The sequence below is a fragment of the Hemitrygon akajei genome, chromosome 29, assembly GCF_048418815.1.
Source record: "Hemitrygon akajei chromosome 29, sHemAka1.3, whole genome shotgun sequence".
NCBI classification, from domain to species: Eukaryota; Metazoa; Chordata; class Chondrichthyes; order Myliobatiformes; family Dasyatidae; genus Hemitrygon; species Hemitrygon akajei.
In genome coordinates, this window is record NC_133152.1 from 20889984 (window position 1) to 20903783 (window position 13800).

The 13800-nt window shown below is 45.7% G+C and overlaps 1 protein-coding gene across 2 annotated transcripts in view; it reads left to right on the plus strand.

Moving 5' to 3' along the window:
- Positions 1–3468: 3468 nt before the first annotated feature.
- The window catches only part of LOC140718272 (forkhead-associated domain-containing protein 1-like), a 141106-nt gene continuing 130774 nt past the window's right edge, over positions 3469–13800 (plus strand). The window contains exons 1-4 of one of the 2 annotated variants that reach the window (XM_073031790.1): positions 3469–3529; positions 6531–6641; positions 7865–8071; positions 12486–12756. In XM_073031790.1, coding sequence (XP_072887891.1) covers positions 3485–3529; positions 6531–6641; positions 7865–8071; positions 12486–12756 — 634 coding nt within the window. In that variant the 5' untranslated portion in view covers positions 3469–3484. Of the gene's footprint in view, positions 3530–4806; positions 4866–6530; positions 6642–7864; positions 8072–12485; positions 12757–13800 lie in introns of those variants that run through there. The other variant, XM_073031788.1, reaches the window with a different exon arrangement.

Genomic DNA, 13800 nt, shown 5'->3' on the forward strand with positions numbered 1-13800 from the left:
CCTAGCTATAAGAGAGCTAAAGGCCAAAATATGTAAATCAGATGCCTTCAGCTTAATATCTTATCCTGCAACAATACCAAATAGGGCCGTCAGAGGGTTAGGCTTAAAATTGACTTTAAAAAGTAAGAAAAAAGTTTGAAAAACCTCCAATATTTTTCAAGATTCGGATGAGTCCAAAACATGAATTAATGAAGCTTCTCCATTATTACATCTGTCACAGTAGGGAGATTTATCCGAATAAAAACAAGATAGCTTATCTTTAGTCATATGAGCTCTATGTACCACCTTAAATTGTATGAGGGAATGACGAGTACATAGTGATAAAATATTAACCAGTTTAAAAGTTTCATTCCAAGTTTCCTCAGATATTGATGTCTGTAAATCTTGTTCCCAGAGATTTCTTAACTTTGTCTTAAAGGAACATTCCTCGTCTCCAGTAACATACCATAAATATTAGATATTGAACCATTGTGAAAAGGTATCAAACTAAAAATTACGTCTAGTAGGTTCTTATCTGAGCTTATAGGGAATGTGCATAATTGAGATCTTAAAAAAATCTCTGATTTGTAAATATCTAAAAACATGAGTTTTGGGTAAGCTATATTTAGCTGACAATTGCTCAAATGAAAAAAAGGTTTCCTCCAACAGACACATCCCAAAAACTTTTAATACCCAACCTGTCCCACCCTTTAAAAACTATATCAGTCATGGAGGGTTTAAAAAAATTAGAATAAATGGGACTTGAAAGGGAAAATCTCAATAAAACAAAGTGTTTTCTAAATTGTATCCAGATCCTCAGAGTATGTTTAACTACTAAATTATCAGTTAGTTTACTTACAAATAAAGGAAGTGAGGTTGCAAGAAGAGAAATAATAGAAAATTCATTAACAGAGTTAGCATCTAAAGAGACCCATACTGGACAGTCTACACGATTAATATAATATAGCCAAAACGTAAGATATTGTATATTAACTGCCCAGTAATAAAACCTAAAATTAGGTAAGGCTAAACCTCCAGACCTTTTAGAATGTTGAAGATGAACTTTATTTAAATGAGGATGTTTATTTTTCCATATTTAAGAGGATAAAATAGAATCAAGAGAGTCAAAAAAGGATTTAGGAATAAAAATGGGTAAAGCCTGAAAAAGATAGATAAATTTAGGTAGAATATTAATTTTAACAGAATTAATTCGTCCAATCAACGATATTGAAAGAGGTGACCAATTTAATGATATCCTTTTTACATGATTCAATAAGGTAAGAAAGTTTTCTTTAAACAGGTGTTTGTAATTCTTAGTGACTGTTACACCCAAATAAGTAAATTGATTCCTTCAGCAACACACACAAAATGCTGGTGGAACACAGCAGGCCAGGCAGCATCTATAGTGAGAAGCGCTGTCGACGTTTCGGGCCGAAACCCTTACAAATTGATTCCTTACAACTTTAAAAGGGAGATGAGTAGGGAGAGCAATCCTCTAGAGGTCGCTGTTTCTTTCCGAAATTGAGGCTAAAGTCCCTTCCTGATGCCCATATACTGACATCTGATGGCAATAGTTCACTCCAGCAAGGAATTTAACTTTTTAAATGCACGAACAGTGAAAACAGCGAATCAATGTAGATTTACGATTAAAGAAAGACAAATGAGTATTTTGAGTCAGGCATTTTGTTTAATGTTGAGTGGAATCGTTTTGATGTGTGGTATTCCACTTATTGTAGTTTCCCTGAAACCACGTGCCTAATCAAAGCCACATGATTTTGGGTCACAATTTCTGTGTAATACTTGTTTCAGTCCAAAGGTCTGAAGCTACAAAGGCAAACTCAGGGTTGAGGTGGGTAGCAGTACAGGAGCAGCAAATGGTCATGAATTTTATTTAACCCTCAGGTTAAAGTCTGTTTTAAAGTAAATCTCCTGAACTTACGGGGCAAGTGGCTGCAGTCGAGACCTTGCCTAAGTGCCTGTAACGGATGCATGCATTCAACTGGTGTGTTTTGTCTGATACAACATAGCCAAAACTCATTTATATTATCCTACTGCACAGACATCGGTTGTGAGAGGACTGATTATTTAGTTTCTCCCTCCCACCCTCACCTGGTTCTCCTGGTCTCAGCAGTACTAAAGATGGTTAAAAATCAGTTAACTTGAGTTGAGGTGAAGTAACAAGTTTGAATTCTTTTTAATATTGGATTATTTGTGCTTAATAGTTGCCTAAAGGCTCCAGTTGCAAATAACTCTGAATTGGTGTCCAGAATATTCACATTCTTTGAGCAGTAATATCTGCTGGACTGACTTACAGAAGTGGGTTTCTTTGCTTCACGCACACAATGCTGGAGGAACTCAGCAGGCCAGGCAGCTTCTATGGAAAAGAATAAACAGTTGACGTTTCAGGCCGTGACCCTTCATTAGGACTGGACAGGAGGAGGAGAGGTCAGAATTGGAAGCTGGGGGGAGGGGAGGAGGAAGTACAAGGTGGTAGGTGATGGGTGAAACCGGAGAGTGGGGGTGAAGTAAAGAGCTGGGGAGCTGATTGGTAAAATAATTAAAGGTCTGGAGAAGGGGGAGAATAGAGGACCATGGAAGAAAGGGAGGGGAGTGCCTGTGGAAGGTGATGGTCAGGTAAGGAGATAAGGGGAGAAACAGGAGTGGTGAAGGGGAGATTTCTCATTTCCCCTTTTCACCATTCCCCATTCCTGTTTTACTTTATCTCCTCACCTGACCATCACCACCCTCCCCTTTCTTCCGTGGTCCTATATCCTCTCCTATTAGATTTCCCCCTTTATCTCTTTCACCAATCAACTTCCCAGCTCTTCCCTTCTCCCTCTCCCGGTTTCACCCATCACCTACCACCTTGTACTACTTCATCCCCTCCCCCACCACCTTACTGACTTTTCTTCCTTTCCAGTCCTGACGAAGGGTCTTGGCCTGAAATGTCAACTGCTCACTCTTTTCCACAGCTGCTGAGTTCTTTCGGCATTCTGTGCGTGTGTGTTGCTTTGGATTTCCAGCATCTCCAGATTTTCCGGTGTTTGGGTTCAATGGCTACCACTGTCTCACACGAATACTCATTCTGTGAAGATTCTGTGAATCTCACCCGTCTCTGCCCTCAGCTAAAGCCAATATCCAGCAGATGTAGCAGCATCTAATTCTGCACCGCAGCTGGTGTCGGGATCAACATTCCCCCGGGAAAAAGCTGAGGCTGGGAACTATTCGTACATTATACTGCCCATCACAAATCACACCAACAGCAGAGGATGTTGGGGGCTGAGATTTCCAAATGCTGATTGGTCAATCCCTTTGAGGGCTCGTGACAGAAGAGGCAGGTGTGAGTTCTGTTCACGTCACAGGACAGCTTCAAGTGGGGAAAGCCCCCTCCCCTCCTCCAGTCAGCGCAGAACCAATGGAATAAGTGGTGGAATCAGCTGTTTCTTGAACTTCCCAGGACATGGATCTAGCAGGGTGTGTCCTGCCCGGACCGCGTAATCCAAGCATGGCGCTGGCTGCACAGAAGCCACTGAAACGCAAGAGAGGGAAGGTACATTGCTCTACGTACAAAAATAGATGGTGCAGGAGCAAACCCTTTGGCCCACGGTGTGTGTTGACCATGATGCCAATCCAAATTAATCTCATCTGCCTGCTCGTGGTCCGCTCCATTCCCTCTCTGTTCAAGTGCCTCTGGAACATTGCTATTGAATCTGTTTCCCTCGGCAATGTTTTTTTCAGCCATCTGATTTACTTACACGCACCTTAAATACTCCTCACGAAACCAGACTCCACAACTGTTTGGGAGAATTACTTGTCTAGTTTCAAGAACAAGTTTGGTAACACAGATACTCATTAGCCCCTGGATTTTCTCCTTTGGTGTTGTAGAGGCATACAACATGGAATTGGGCCCATATTTTGTGTCTGTCTGTGGTGTTCTTGTTTTTAAAAAAGAAACACTTGAATCATCTTTAAACTTTCCCACTCTCATCATAAAGACATGGCCTCTAGAGTCTGTCACTTCCACCCTGGTTAAAAGACTAATATAATTTTATATACAGCTACCGCTCAGCCTTCAATGCTCCAGCGAAACCAATCCCAGTTTGTCCAGCCTCTCCTTATAATGAATGCAACGCCCTGGTGAACCTCTTCTGCACCCTCTCCGAATCCTCCATCCTGTAATCCCACGGAAAGAACTGCACGCAAAACTCCAAATGCCCCCGCCATTCGTTTGGGGCTGATTCCACAACCCCCCACCCCAACCATCTTCTCCGTGTAGTCCTTAAATTCTCCCTACTGAATAAGAATCTAGCAACCTCTGCCTTACATACACACAATCACTGGGACTCCATAGCCCTCTGGCAGATCTGAAGGGACCGAGACCGTACCCCGGGACCCCAGACTCTCCTCGTCCACTCTACCCTCGCCTTTCAGTATCCGTCCAGTCACGCTCCTTTAAGAGCCAGGAGGAACTTGGGTCAGTTCTGCCAGTGTCCCGCAGACGGGTATCTTCTCGCTAAACACTGCAAATTACAAGGAATTGGTAAAACATGAAAGAATGAGAATTACTTTCAGGACGCGTCCGGCAACACAGAATTTTTGTTTTTACACTTTCAGAAAACCCATTCAAAACCCTGCTGGGAGACTACTGGGCAGAAATCCCTAAACCGCGTGAAGTATTTGGGACGGTTAAGCGCCGCTGTCTCTTCTCTTCCCCTCTCGCCTAAATCCTCCCTTGACCTCCAACCCACCCGCCCCATTTCTCCGTCTCCTCCCACCACCTCTCCCGTCACTCCAGGCCAGGGGCGGAACTGGTGTTTCCATGGAGCCGGCTGTACACGGCAGGGACGAGCCCCGGGCGACGGGACGGCGGGACGGCGGAGCGCCGGGTGAGTCCCGGGAACCCTCCGAGCGCGCCGGGAATCGGCTCCGGGACACTTCCATTCCTCTCGGTGAAAGTGCCCTCAGCTGGCATGGGGAGATAGGAACGGGGTGAGGCGATGGCTGAGTTGGAGCGGTGTTGTTGGTGGGCTTGGGGCCGTCAGAAGGGATGGGATGTGGCATTTTTGGGAACGATTATGTAGAGGGTGGGTTTTGATCAGGTTGAGGGAGAGGCGTTGGACTTAGGATAGTTTGAAGGTTTGGAAGTGCTGGTGGGGAAGGTAGTGGGGATGAATGGGGTGGTTGGGTTAGGATGCTCGTGAGTGTTGGGGTGTGGGTAAGTTGGGAAGATGGTGGGGGGGAATTGAGATGTGGTTGGTAGGGGCATCAGTGGGGGACAGGTGAAAAGAAAGGAGGTTGGGGCAGTTGTATTGGGATGGTTGAGTTGGAGTGCTCAAGAGTGGACAATAGACAATAGGTGCAGGAGTAGGCCATTCGGCCCTTCGAGCCAGCACCTCCATTCACTGTGATCATGGCTGATCATCCACAATCAGTAGCCCATTCCTGCCTTCTCCCCATATCCCTTGACTCCACTATCTTTAAGAGCTCTATCTAACTCTTTCTTGAAAGCATCCAGAGAATTGGCCTCCACTGCCTTCTGAGGCAGAGCATTCCACAGATCCACCACTCTCTGGGTGAAAAAGTTTTTCCTCAACTCCATTCTAAATGGCCTACCCCTTATTCTTAAACTGTGGCCTCTGGTTCTGGACTCCCCCAACATCGGGAACATGTTTGCTGCCTCTAGCTTGCCCAATCCCTTAATAAACTTATATGTTTCAATCAGATCCCCTCTCATCCTTCTAAATTCCAGTGTATGGGATGTGATTGAGTTGGAAGGATTGTGGGGGAGGGGTGAATTGAGATGTGGCTGGGTTGGGACATCAGTGAGGGACAGGTGAAAGGGAAGGGGGTTGGGGCAGTTGTATTGGGATGGTTGAGTTGGAACGCTCAGGAATGGGATGTGATTGAGTTGGGAAGATTGTGGGGGAGGGGTGAATTGAGATGTGGCTGGGTTGGGACATCAGTGAGGGACAGGTGAAGGAGTAAGGCGAGGGGCAATCTTCTCCCACCCCACCGTTCCACACAGCAGCAGTTTCCGAGGACATTGGGCTACCTGATCTTCACCAATTGAACAGCAGGGAACCCCTGCTTAGCCTTAGTTCCTCTGGGCTGATGAAGAGGGTTGGGAGTATAGCCCACCCAACCACCCATCGGATTCTCTTGTGACCACAGTGAGCACAGGTTTGGCCTCAATTGTGACACCTTCCATTGTTGGGCTGCCCACTCAGACTGGAATAAAGAATGAAATGCCAGTGGGTGACATTGATTTGGGGAGGGAGAAAGATGCGTTGAAAATGAGCGTTGTTATTACTTTAAAATCAGCTACTGTAAACTGTGTGGCTTATTTTATTTACAGCCCTTTTGGTCTTCTGAAGGCACATCTATTCCTTTATGTGAAGGTTCCAAGGGATTTCCTTATTGGCCCACGGTTCACTTGGAACCATCTAGGGGTACATACGGACTGTGCCACTCCTGCATCTACCACAGAACCGTATCCAGCTTTGCTCAGTCTAGTCCCACTATTGTCAGATTTTTATACGATTTGTTCACAGATGTCGGGAAACACCATGAGAGGTTTTCTAAAAGGGTCCAGTGGGATCCATCCACTGAAAGCGAAGACAACGTACATCGGTCGACTCGAGGATTCTGACCTGTGTTTGAAGGTGAGGGCTCTTTGACATTAATAAGCCACGCGGTTCAGTGGGCTGACCCACCAGGCTGAATGACCTTCAGTACTTGCCTCCACTTTCAAAGTCCAGACAATGCAGATCTTCCTCGGTTAAACTGTCCACATATGCTCATCCGGTGCTCCAGTAGTGTGCCATTGTAGGTACAAACACATTCATAATGCTACGTGAAAGAGATGGTTTTACAGTGTTGGTTGGAATTCCTTCCTCAGCTTACATATTGAGTGCAATTCTATTGCCCCAGTATAGGAAGGATGAGGAGACTTTGGAAAAGGGGCAGAGGAGGTTTACTGCCTGGATTAGAGGATATAAGCTATAAGGAGAGATTGGACAATCTTGGGTTGACTTCTGCAGAGTGTCAGAGGCTGAAGGGAGACATAACAGGAGTTTATAAAATTAAGAGAGGCATAGCTAGGGTAGACAACACACACAAATTGCTGGAGGAACTCAGAAAGTCAGGCAACGTCTATAGAAATGAATATATAGTCAACGCTTTGGGCCAAGCCTCTTCTTCAGGTCTTGGCCCGAAATGTCAACTGGTTCCTCTTTCCATGGAACCTGCTGAGTTCCTCCACCATTTTGAGTGTGTTGCTCTGGATTTCCATGTTTATGATAGGGCAGTCGGTCAGAATATTTTTCCCCCCAGGGTACAAATGTCAAACACCAGAGGGTATCCATTTAAAGTGAGAGGGGCAAGTCTTCTGCACAGAGTGGTATGTGGCTGGAGCGGGCTTCCAGGGGTAGTGGTGGGAGCAAACATGATAGTGGGACTTAAGAAGCTTCTAGATAGACTTACAAAAATGCAGGGAGTGACAGATATGGATCTGGACAGATATGGACAGATACTTGCAGGTAGAAGAGATTTAGTTTAATTTGGCATCATGTTCAGTATTGACATTGTGGGCTGAAGGGCCTTTTCCTGGGCTCTGTGTCCTGTGTTTACCCCACCAAAAGCAAATTAACTGACCCTTTTCCTCATTAATTTTAATGGGTGGTGTTATATACAGAGTGAGTTCCCATTTTCCAAGAAAACATCATGTAGACAATAGCTTATCAGAAGTTAATTAGTACCATTTACCAACAATGTTGTGCCTTCCTTTCTGCATGACTAAGCAGTGTAGTTAATTGCATGTGAACCATTTTTCAATATTTTGACAAGAGAGACACTATGCAAATGTTACCACTAATTTTTTTTTCAGAACGGAGGAATCGAAGATCGCCACGCTCTGATTGAGCTAAGCGATACCGAGAACTGCTTTGTTCTTCAGGACCTGAACTCCGTAAACGGGACTTTTGTTAATGACTGTCGTATCCAGAATGCAGCAGTTCGGCTGGCGCCGGGGGATGTGCTGCGCTTTGGGTTTGGCGGGGACTCTTACGAGATGGCGGTAGAGACTATACCTTCGGTGAGTGAAATGCCCAGCGTGTGTCCGTGAAACGGCGGCATAAGCATTCTCTCGATGAGATGGGACAATGTAATTATCGAGAGGTAATGTTGCAGCTATATAGGACCCTGGTCAGACCCCACTTGGAGTACTGTGCTCAGTTCTGGTCGCCTCACTGCAGGAAGGATGTGGAAGCCATTGAAAGGGTGCAGAGGAGATTTACAAGGATGTTGCCTGGATTGGGGAGCGTGCCTTATGAGATTAGGTTGAGTGAACTCGACCTTTTCTCCTTGGAGTGACGGATGATGAGAGGTGACCTGATAGATAGAGGTGTATAAGATGATCGTGTGGTTAGTCAGAGGATTTTTTTTTCCATGGCTGAAATGGCTAACACGAGGGGGCACAGTTTTAAGGTGCTTGGAAGTAGATACAGAGGAGATGTCAGGGGTAAGTTTTTCACACAGAGAGTGGTGAGTGCATGGAATGGGCTGCCGGCAACGGTGGTGGAGTCAGATACAATAGGGTCTTTTAAGAGACTCCTGGATAGGTACATGGAGCTTAGAAAAATAGAGGGCTATGGGTAATCCTAGGTAATTTCTAAGTTAAGGCCGTGTTCGGCACAACTTTATGGGCCTGTATTGTGCTGTAGGTTTTCTACGTTTCTATGTTTGTATGTAATGCCAGTCATGGCTCAGGGAACAGCACTTTCACCTCCTGGGCTGAAGGTTGAGAGTACAAGCACTTCAGCAACAAGTCGGTCACCCTGATATGGGAAAGTTGTTCTTAAGCTAGAAAGAGTACAGAAAAGGTTTACAGGTTTTTGCCTGGATTTGGAGTCCTGAGTCACAAGGTGAGATTGCATAGACTAGAAATTTATGTTTTGGAATGTAGGAGATTGAGGGGTGACTTCATAGAGTTACATAATATTGTGAGAGTTACAGACAGGGGGGAAGTGCAGAGTGATCTTCCCAGGAAGGAGGTAATAAAAACAAAATGGCATTGGTTTAAAATTAGAGGTGGAGACTTAAAGGATAAGAGGGAAAGCCTCTTCATACAAAGAGAAATTAGAATGAGCTGCCAGAAATAATGGTTGAGGCAGGCACACTGACAATGTTTAAAAGCCCTCTGGTTAAGCGCATGGGTAGAAGAGGTTTCAGTGCTATGGACCAAATGCAGGCAAGATGGGACTTGCTCACAGGACAACACAACTTCTTGATTCTGCAACACTAAAGGGGAAAATCCAGGGGTTAATGGGTAGCCTTTATCAAATTGTTTCTTTTTTTTTGGACCAGTAATTCTCCCAGACAGTTGTGGAGTCTGGTTCATTCGGAGTACTTAAGGTAGATGAGGAGCTGGGTCCTGGGACAGACTGGCCGTGATCGTGTTGCATGGCAAGGTAAATTTTCAGGGCCAGATGGTCCACTCACGCTGCTCCTTTCCTTTGACAGTCAGGTAAGAGGCCGTATGGTCATTGCCCCCACTGACCGGGCTGAGATACGCCGGTGAAATTGATCATTGAAGGCTGTCCATTCATGGAGCCAGTGGGCCTACAATGTAATAACAGATGAAGCTTCTTATTTGGTCCAACTTAGCTTATCATGGAACCATAAAGTGTTATAGCCATGCAAGCCACTGTGCCTGTGGAGACTATTCAATTAAATCTGATTACACTGTCCATTTAGAACGTAGAACAGTATCGCCCAGGAACATAGGCCTTTCGGCCCACAATTTTGTGCCAAACCATCTAAAAAGTAAATTTAGAAAACACCAAAACTAATCCCTACCTACTCAATGTCCATATCCCTCCATCTTCCTCATATTCATGTGCCTATTTAAGTGGCTCTTAAAGACCTCTAATGTATTTGCCTCTACTATCATACCAGGCTGCGCATTCTAGGCATCCACCCCTCTCAGTAAAAAACTTACCCTCACTTCCCCTTTCAGCCTATCCCCTCTCGCTTTCAATGCATGCCCTCTGGTATTAGACATTTCTACCCTGGAGAGAAAAGATGCTCCTTGTCTACTCTATCTATGCCTCTCATAATCTTATAAACCTCTATCAGATCTCCCCTCAGCCTCTGCCGCTCCAGAGAAAACAGCCCAAGTTTGTCCAACCTCTCATGATAGCACGTGCCCTCTAAACCAGGCAGCATCCTGGTAAACCTCTTCTGCACCCTCTCCAAAGCCTCAACATCCTTCCTATAGAGGGGCGACCAGAACTGTGTGCGATACTCCAGATGCGGCCTTGCCAGAGTTCTATAAGTTGCAACATAACCTATTGCCTTGACTTATGAAAGCAAGCATTCCGTGAGCCTTCTTAACAGCCCTATCGACCTGTGTCTAACCACTTTCGAGGAGCTATGAACTTGGATCCCAAAGTCTCTCACCTTGGCAACCCTGTTAAGGATCTTGCCCTGGGTAGTGTACTGTCTCCTTGCATTTATCCTACCAAGGGGCAACACCTCATATTTATCTGGGTTAAACTCCACCTGCCATTTCTCTGCCCATATCGACTCTGTTTGACACTACCTTCCTTTTATTTGCTGCTGTGTTTAGGCCTCTGACACCCACACTTACTGCACTGAAAACGACTGGCCTAGACAGGGATCTAATCAGGGAAGGAAGTCTAACAGGAGGGGAACATTTAATGTGAATTATAATCAAGATCAGCACAATAATGTGGGCCGAATGTCCTGTCCAGCGCTGTACTGTTCTTACCTAAAGCTTTTCTTTCTTTCTCTCTCTCTCTCTCTCTCTCTCTCCCTCTCCCTCTCCCCCTCTCTCTCTCCCTCTCCCTCTCTCTCTCTCTCTCTCTCTCTCTCTCTCTCTCTCTCTCTCTCTCTCTCTCTCTCTCCCTCTCCCTCTCCCTCTCCCTCTCTCTCTCTCCCTCTCCCTCTCCCCCCTCTCTCTCTCTCTCCCTCTCTCCCTCCCTCCCGACCTTCAGTAGGGCTCTGATACCGACACTTACTGCCCCGAGTCGCCAAAAAGATCCTTCTAGTTTTACCTTTCTTTTCTCTGTAGAAGAATAATCTTTATTTCAAACCACTCCATCCTCTGCACAAAGTAATTCCTTCCGATCTGTGTCCTTCCTCTCTCAATTACGATTCAATTACCCCTTATCCTCAAGTCCATAGCCGGAGAAAAATCTTTCTTTATTCATATCCTCTTTTCCATGAGCAATTATACCAAAAATTATTTACATCTTCTTGTCAGTCACCATTATGCAGAGATAGTCCCAGTACATCGTTTCTCTTCTGTGATTTCCTGTCCCTGTCTTTGTGTTTGCAACATATAATGCTGTAACTGTGGCCAAAGTGTACAGCACTTTTCTCTTATACTCAATAAGCCAAATTGACAATTTCAAAATGCCACTGGCTTTTTAAGGAACCTGATCTTGCCATTTCAGGGATTTAGATTGAACCTGAATGTCTTTGTTCTCCCTATTCCTCAATAACCCTGCAACATCTTCTCCTGAAATTCAGTCAACTCCTGTACAAGGGTCAGAAAGCCATGACTACCTTCTGCCCTGCCTTCAGTATATTACTGTGCTTTGTGTAATGACACATTGCAGGCAGGGCAGAAGATAATGGCTCAGTTTGTTCTCCAGGTATGTCCCAACAAGGGCACTGTTCTCAGCATCAGAGTCGGGTTTATTATCGTTGACGTATGTTGTGAAATGTGTTTTCTGGCTGTGACGTGGAGGCAGACTTGAGGGTCCAGTGAGCGAAACAGAAGAAGCGGATTGCGAATGGGCACATTAACTATTTATTTATGAGTGAACAGTGAAACACCAAACCGGGCCTCTAGCTGAAGAACTGCTCATCTAAACTCCACAAAACTATAATACTGGACATTCAGTCGCCCTTTAGTTTATTAAATCTCCCCAAGTTATAAAACTGAAGAACTACTAATGCTGCAAATGAGTACTTAACTAAGCAAACATGGGGATTGGGGAGGGGGGGGGGGGGGTTGTCAATGTCTGCCAATGTGCTTTCCCAATGATCCTTCAGTGCTGGTCACAATTCCAGCCTGAAACAGGCCCTGGAGGCAGTGGAAAGAGACCAAATCTCTCCTGTACCCCCAAAGCGCCCCTAGGGGGAAGCGTTGCCATGGCGCGCAAGCCAACCAATGGGAGGGAGCAGCTGCATCCTTTGAACAGACCAATCAAATGACCAACACGGTGGAAGCGGCTTTCGGCCCACGTGACAGTGGCCCGGCACAGTGCAAGACATAAAAATTACCACAAGTTACAATAAGAAATAAAAATCACCAACTTATATCCTACTCTTTTGCTTTCAGTGCTCAGGATCTGAAAATATTGTGAATTGCTGTTTGACGTTGCTTGGACATGTTGAGGCAAGGCAGGGAAACAAGCCGATAAAGGTGCCAGTGTTCCACGTTGATCTGACCATTCTGCCTCCATTTCTCCCCTCAGGTGCTGTGCCCGCCTGTGAGTCAGCGTTCACCATGGCCTGGTCACCTCCAGCTCATCGAGGACGCCAGGTCTTACTCTGCCCCTGGCACCACTTCCCAGCTCCCGGCGCTCTCCAGCCTGAGTTCTGCAAGTGCCCCTGGTGGGCTGGTCCAAGGAGGGAGCGTAGCTGTTCCTCGCCCGCCCCTGAGAAAGCGGGCGGCGAGCGCGGGCAACAGGCGGGCGGCTACCACCTACAGCACTGACAACAGCGGCCCCCCTGCCATCACACGAGGTACTGCTAACTGAGAATGGACACGCGGGTTAATGCAATCGCATCATGTCAACAGCCCTAAGCCCGGGGCTCGGCGCTGGTCATACTCTTCAAACCAGCTAAGTCATGGGCTACAACCAGTCACGAGGGCTCAGGGGAGGGCAGGGGTTACTCTTGCCACAGGGTGAGCCTTTCAGGGACAGAGTTTGGCCGTGGTAACACTGCATCTCTGCCCTGTTCCAGAAATATTACTGTAATCACTCAAATTATCAAAAAGGGCTGTCAAGCTTCCGTTGAACTGAACACTGTGCAAATGGTCCATCTGCTCACATAATTAGCACAAACTGAGCATTCATGGGATGATACCGAAAGTTGTCCGGATTTGTGAATTTTTTTTCTCAAGCAGTTTTCAAGGAAAAGGGTTTTTTCATGATTTTGGCCATTTCCCCTCGAGGCGGATTCTACGGGACCTCTTCCTCAGTTTGTAGTGGAAGTGCTTTCGGTTGGCAGGGACATCAGCTGTGGTTCCAGTCAAGATGGTGCCAAGTTCTGATGTCCATCAAAGACAATTGCAAAGACGGCTGGTTTTTTAGGTTCCTGCTTATGGTTTTTGGAGGCAGGACGGGGAGTTAGGGGACAGGTATGGGTTTAGGGACAGAGATGAGGGGAGATAGAGGTGGGGGGCTGTAAATGAAGGGTCAGGTGACCCACACAAGTTTCTCTGAATGTTTCAATGTTCATGTGATAAATAAATGGATGTGCAATGTTTGTCTACTCGTCAGCTAATTGCGAGTAGAAAGAAAAACAGATGTAAAAACAGCCCTGTAGTTGAGCAGGAGGAGCTCTGTCCATAAATACACAGTCCTCTGTCCTTCAACCAGCCACAGTTAGTTCAGTCACCCACTCACTTCACATTTGTGGATTCTCTCTGTGGCGGAACAGGGGTTTTGGATTTGTCTTTGCTGTAACGCTGTGCTTCATTAAAAGAAATAGGCAGAACATCTTAAGAGGATTCATAAAAATCATTAAAAAAGTGTTATTAGTTGTAAATACAGTGCCTATAAA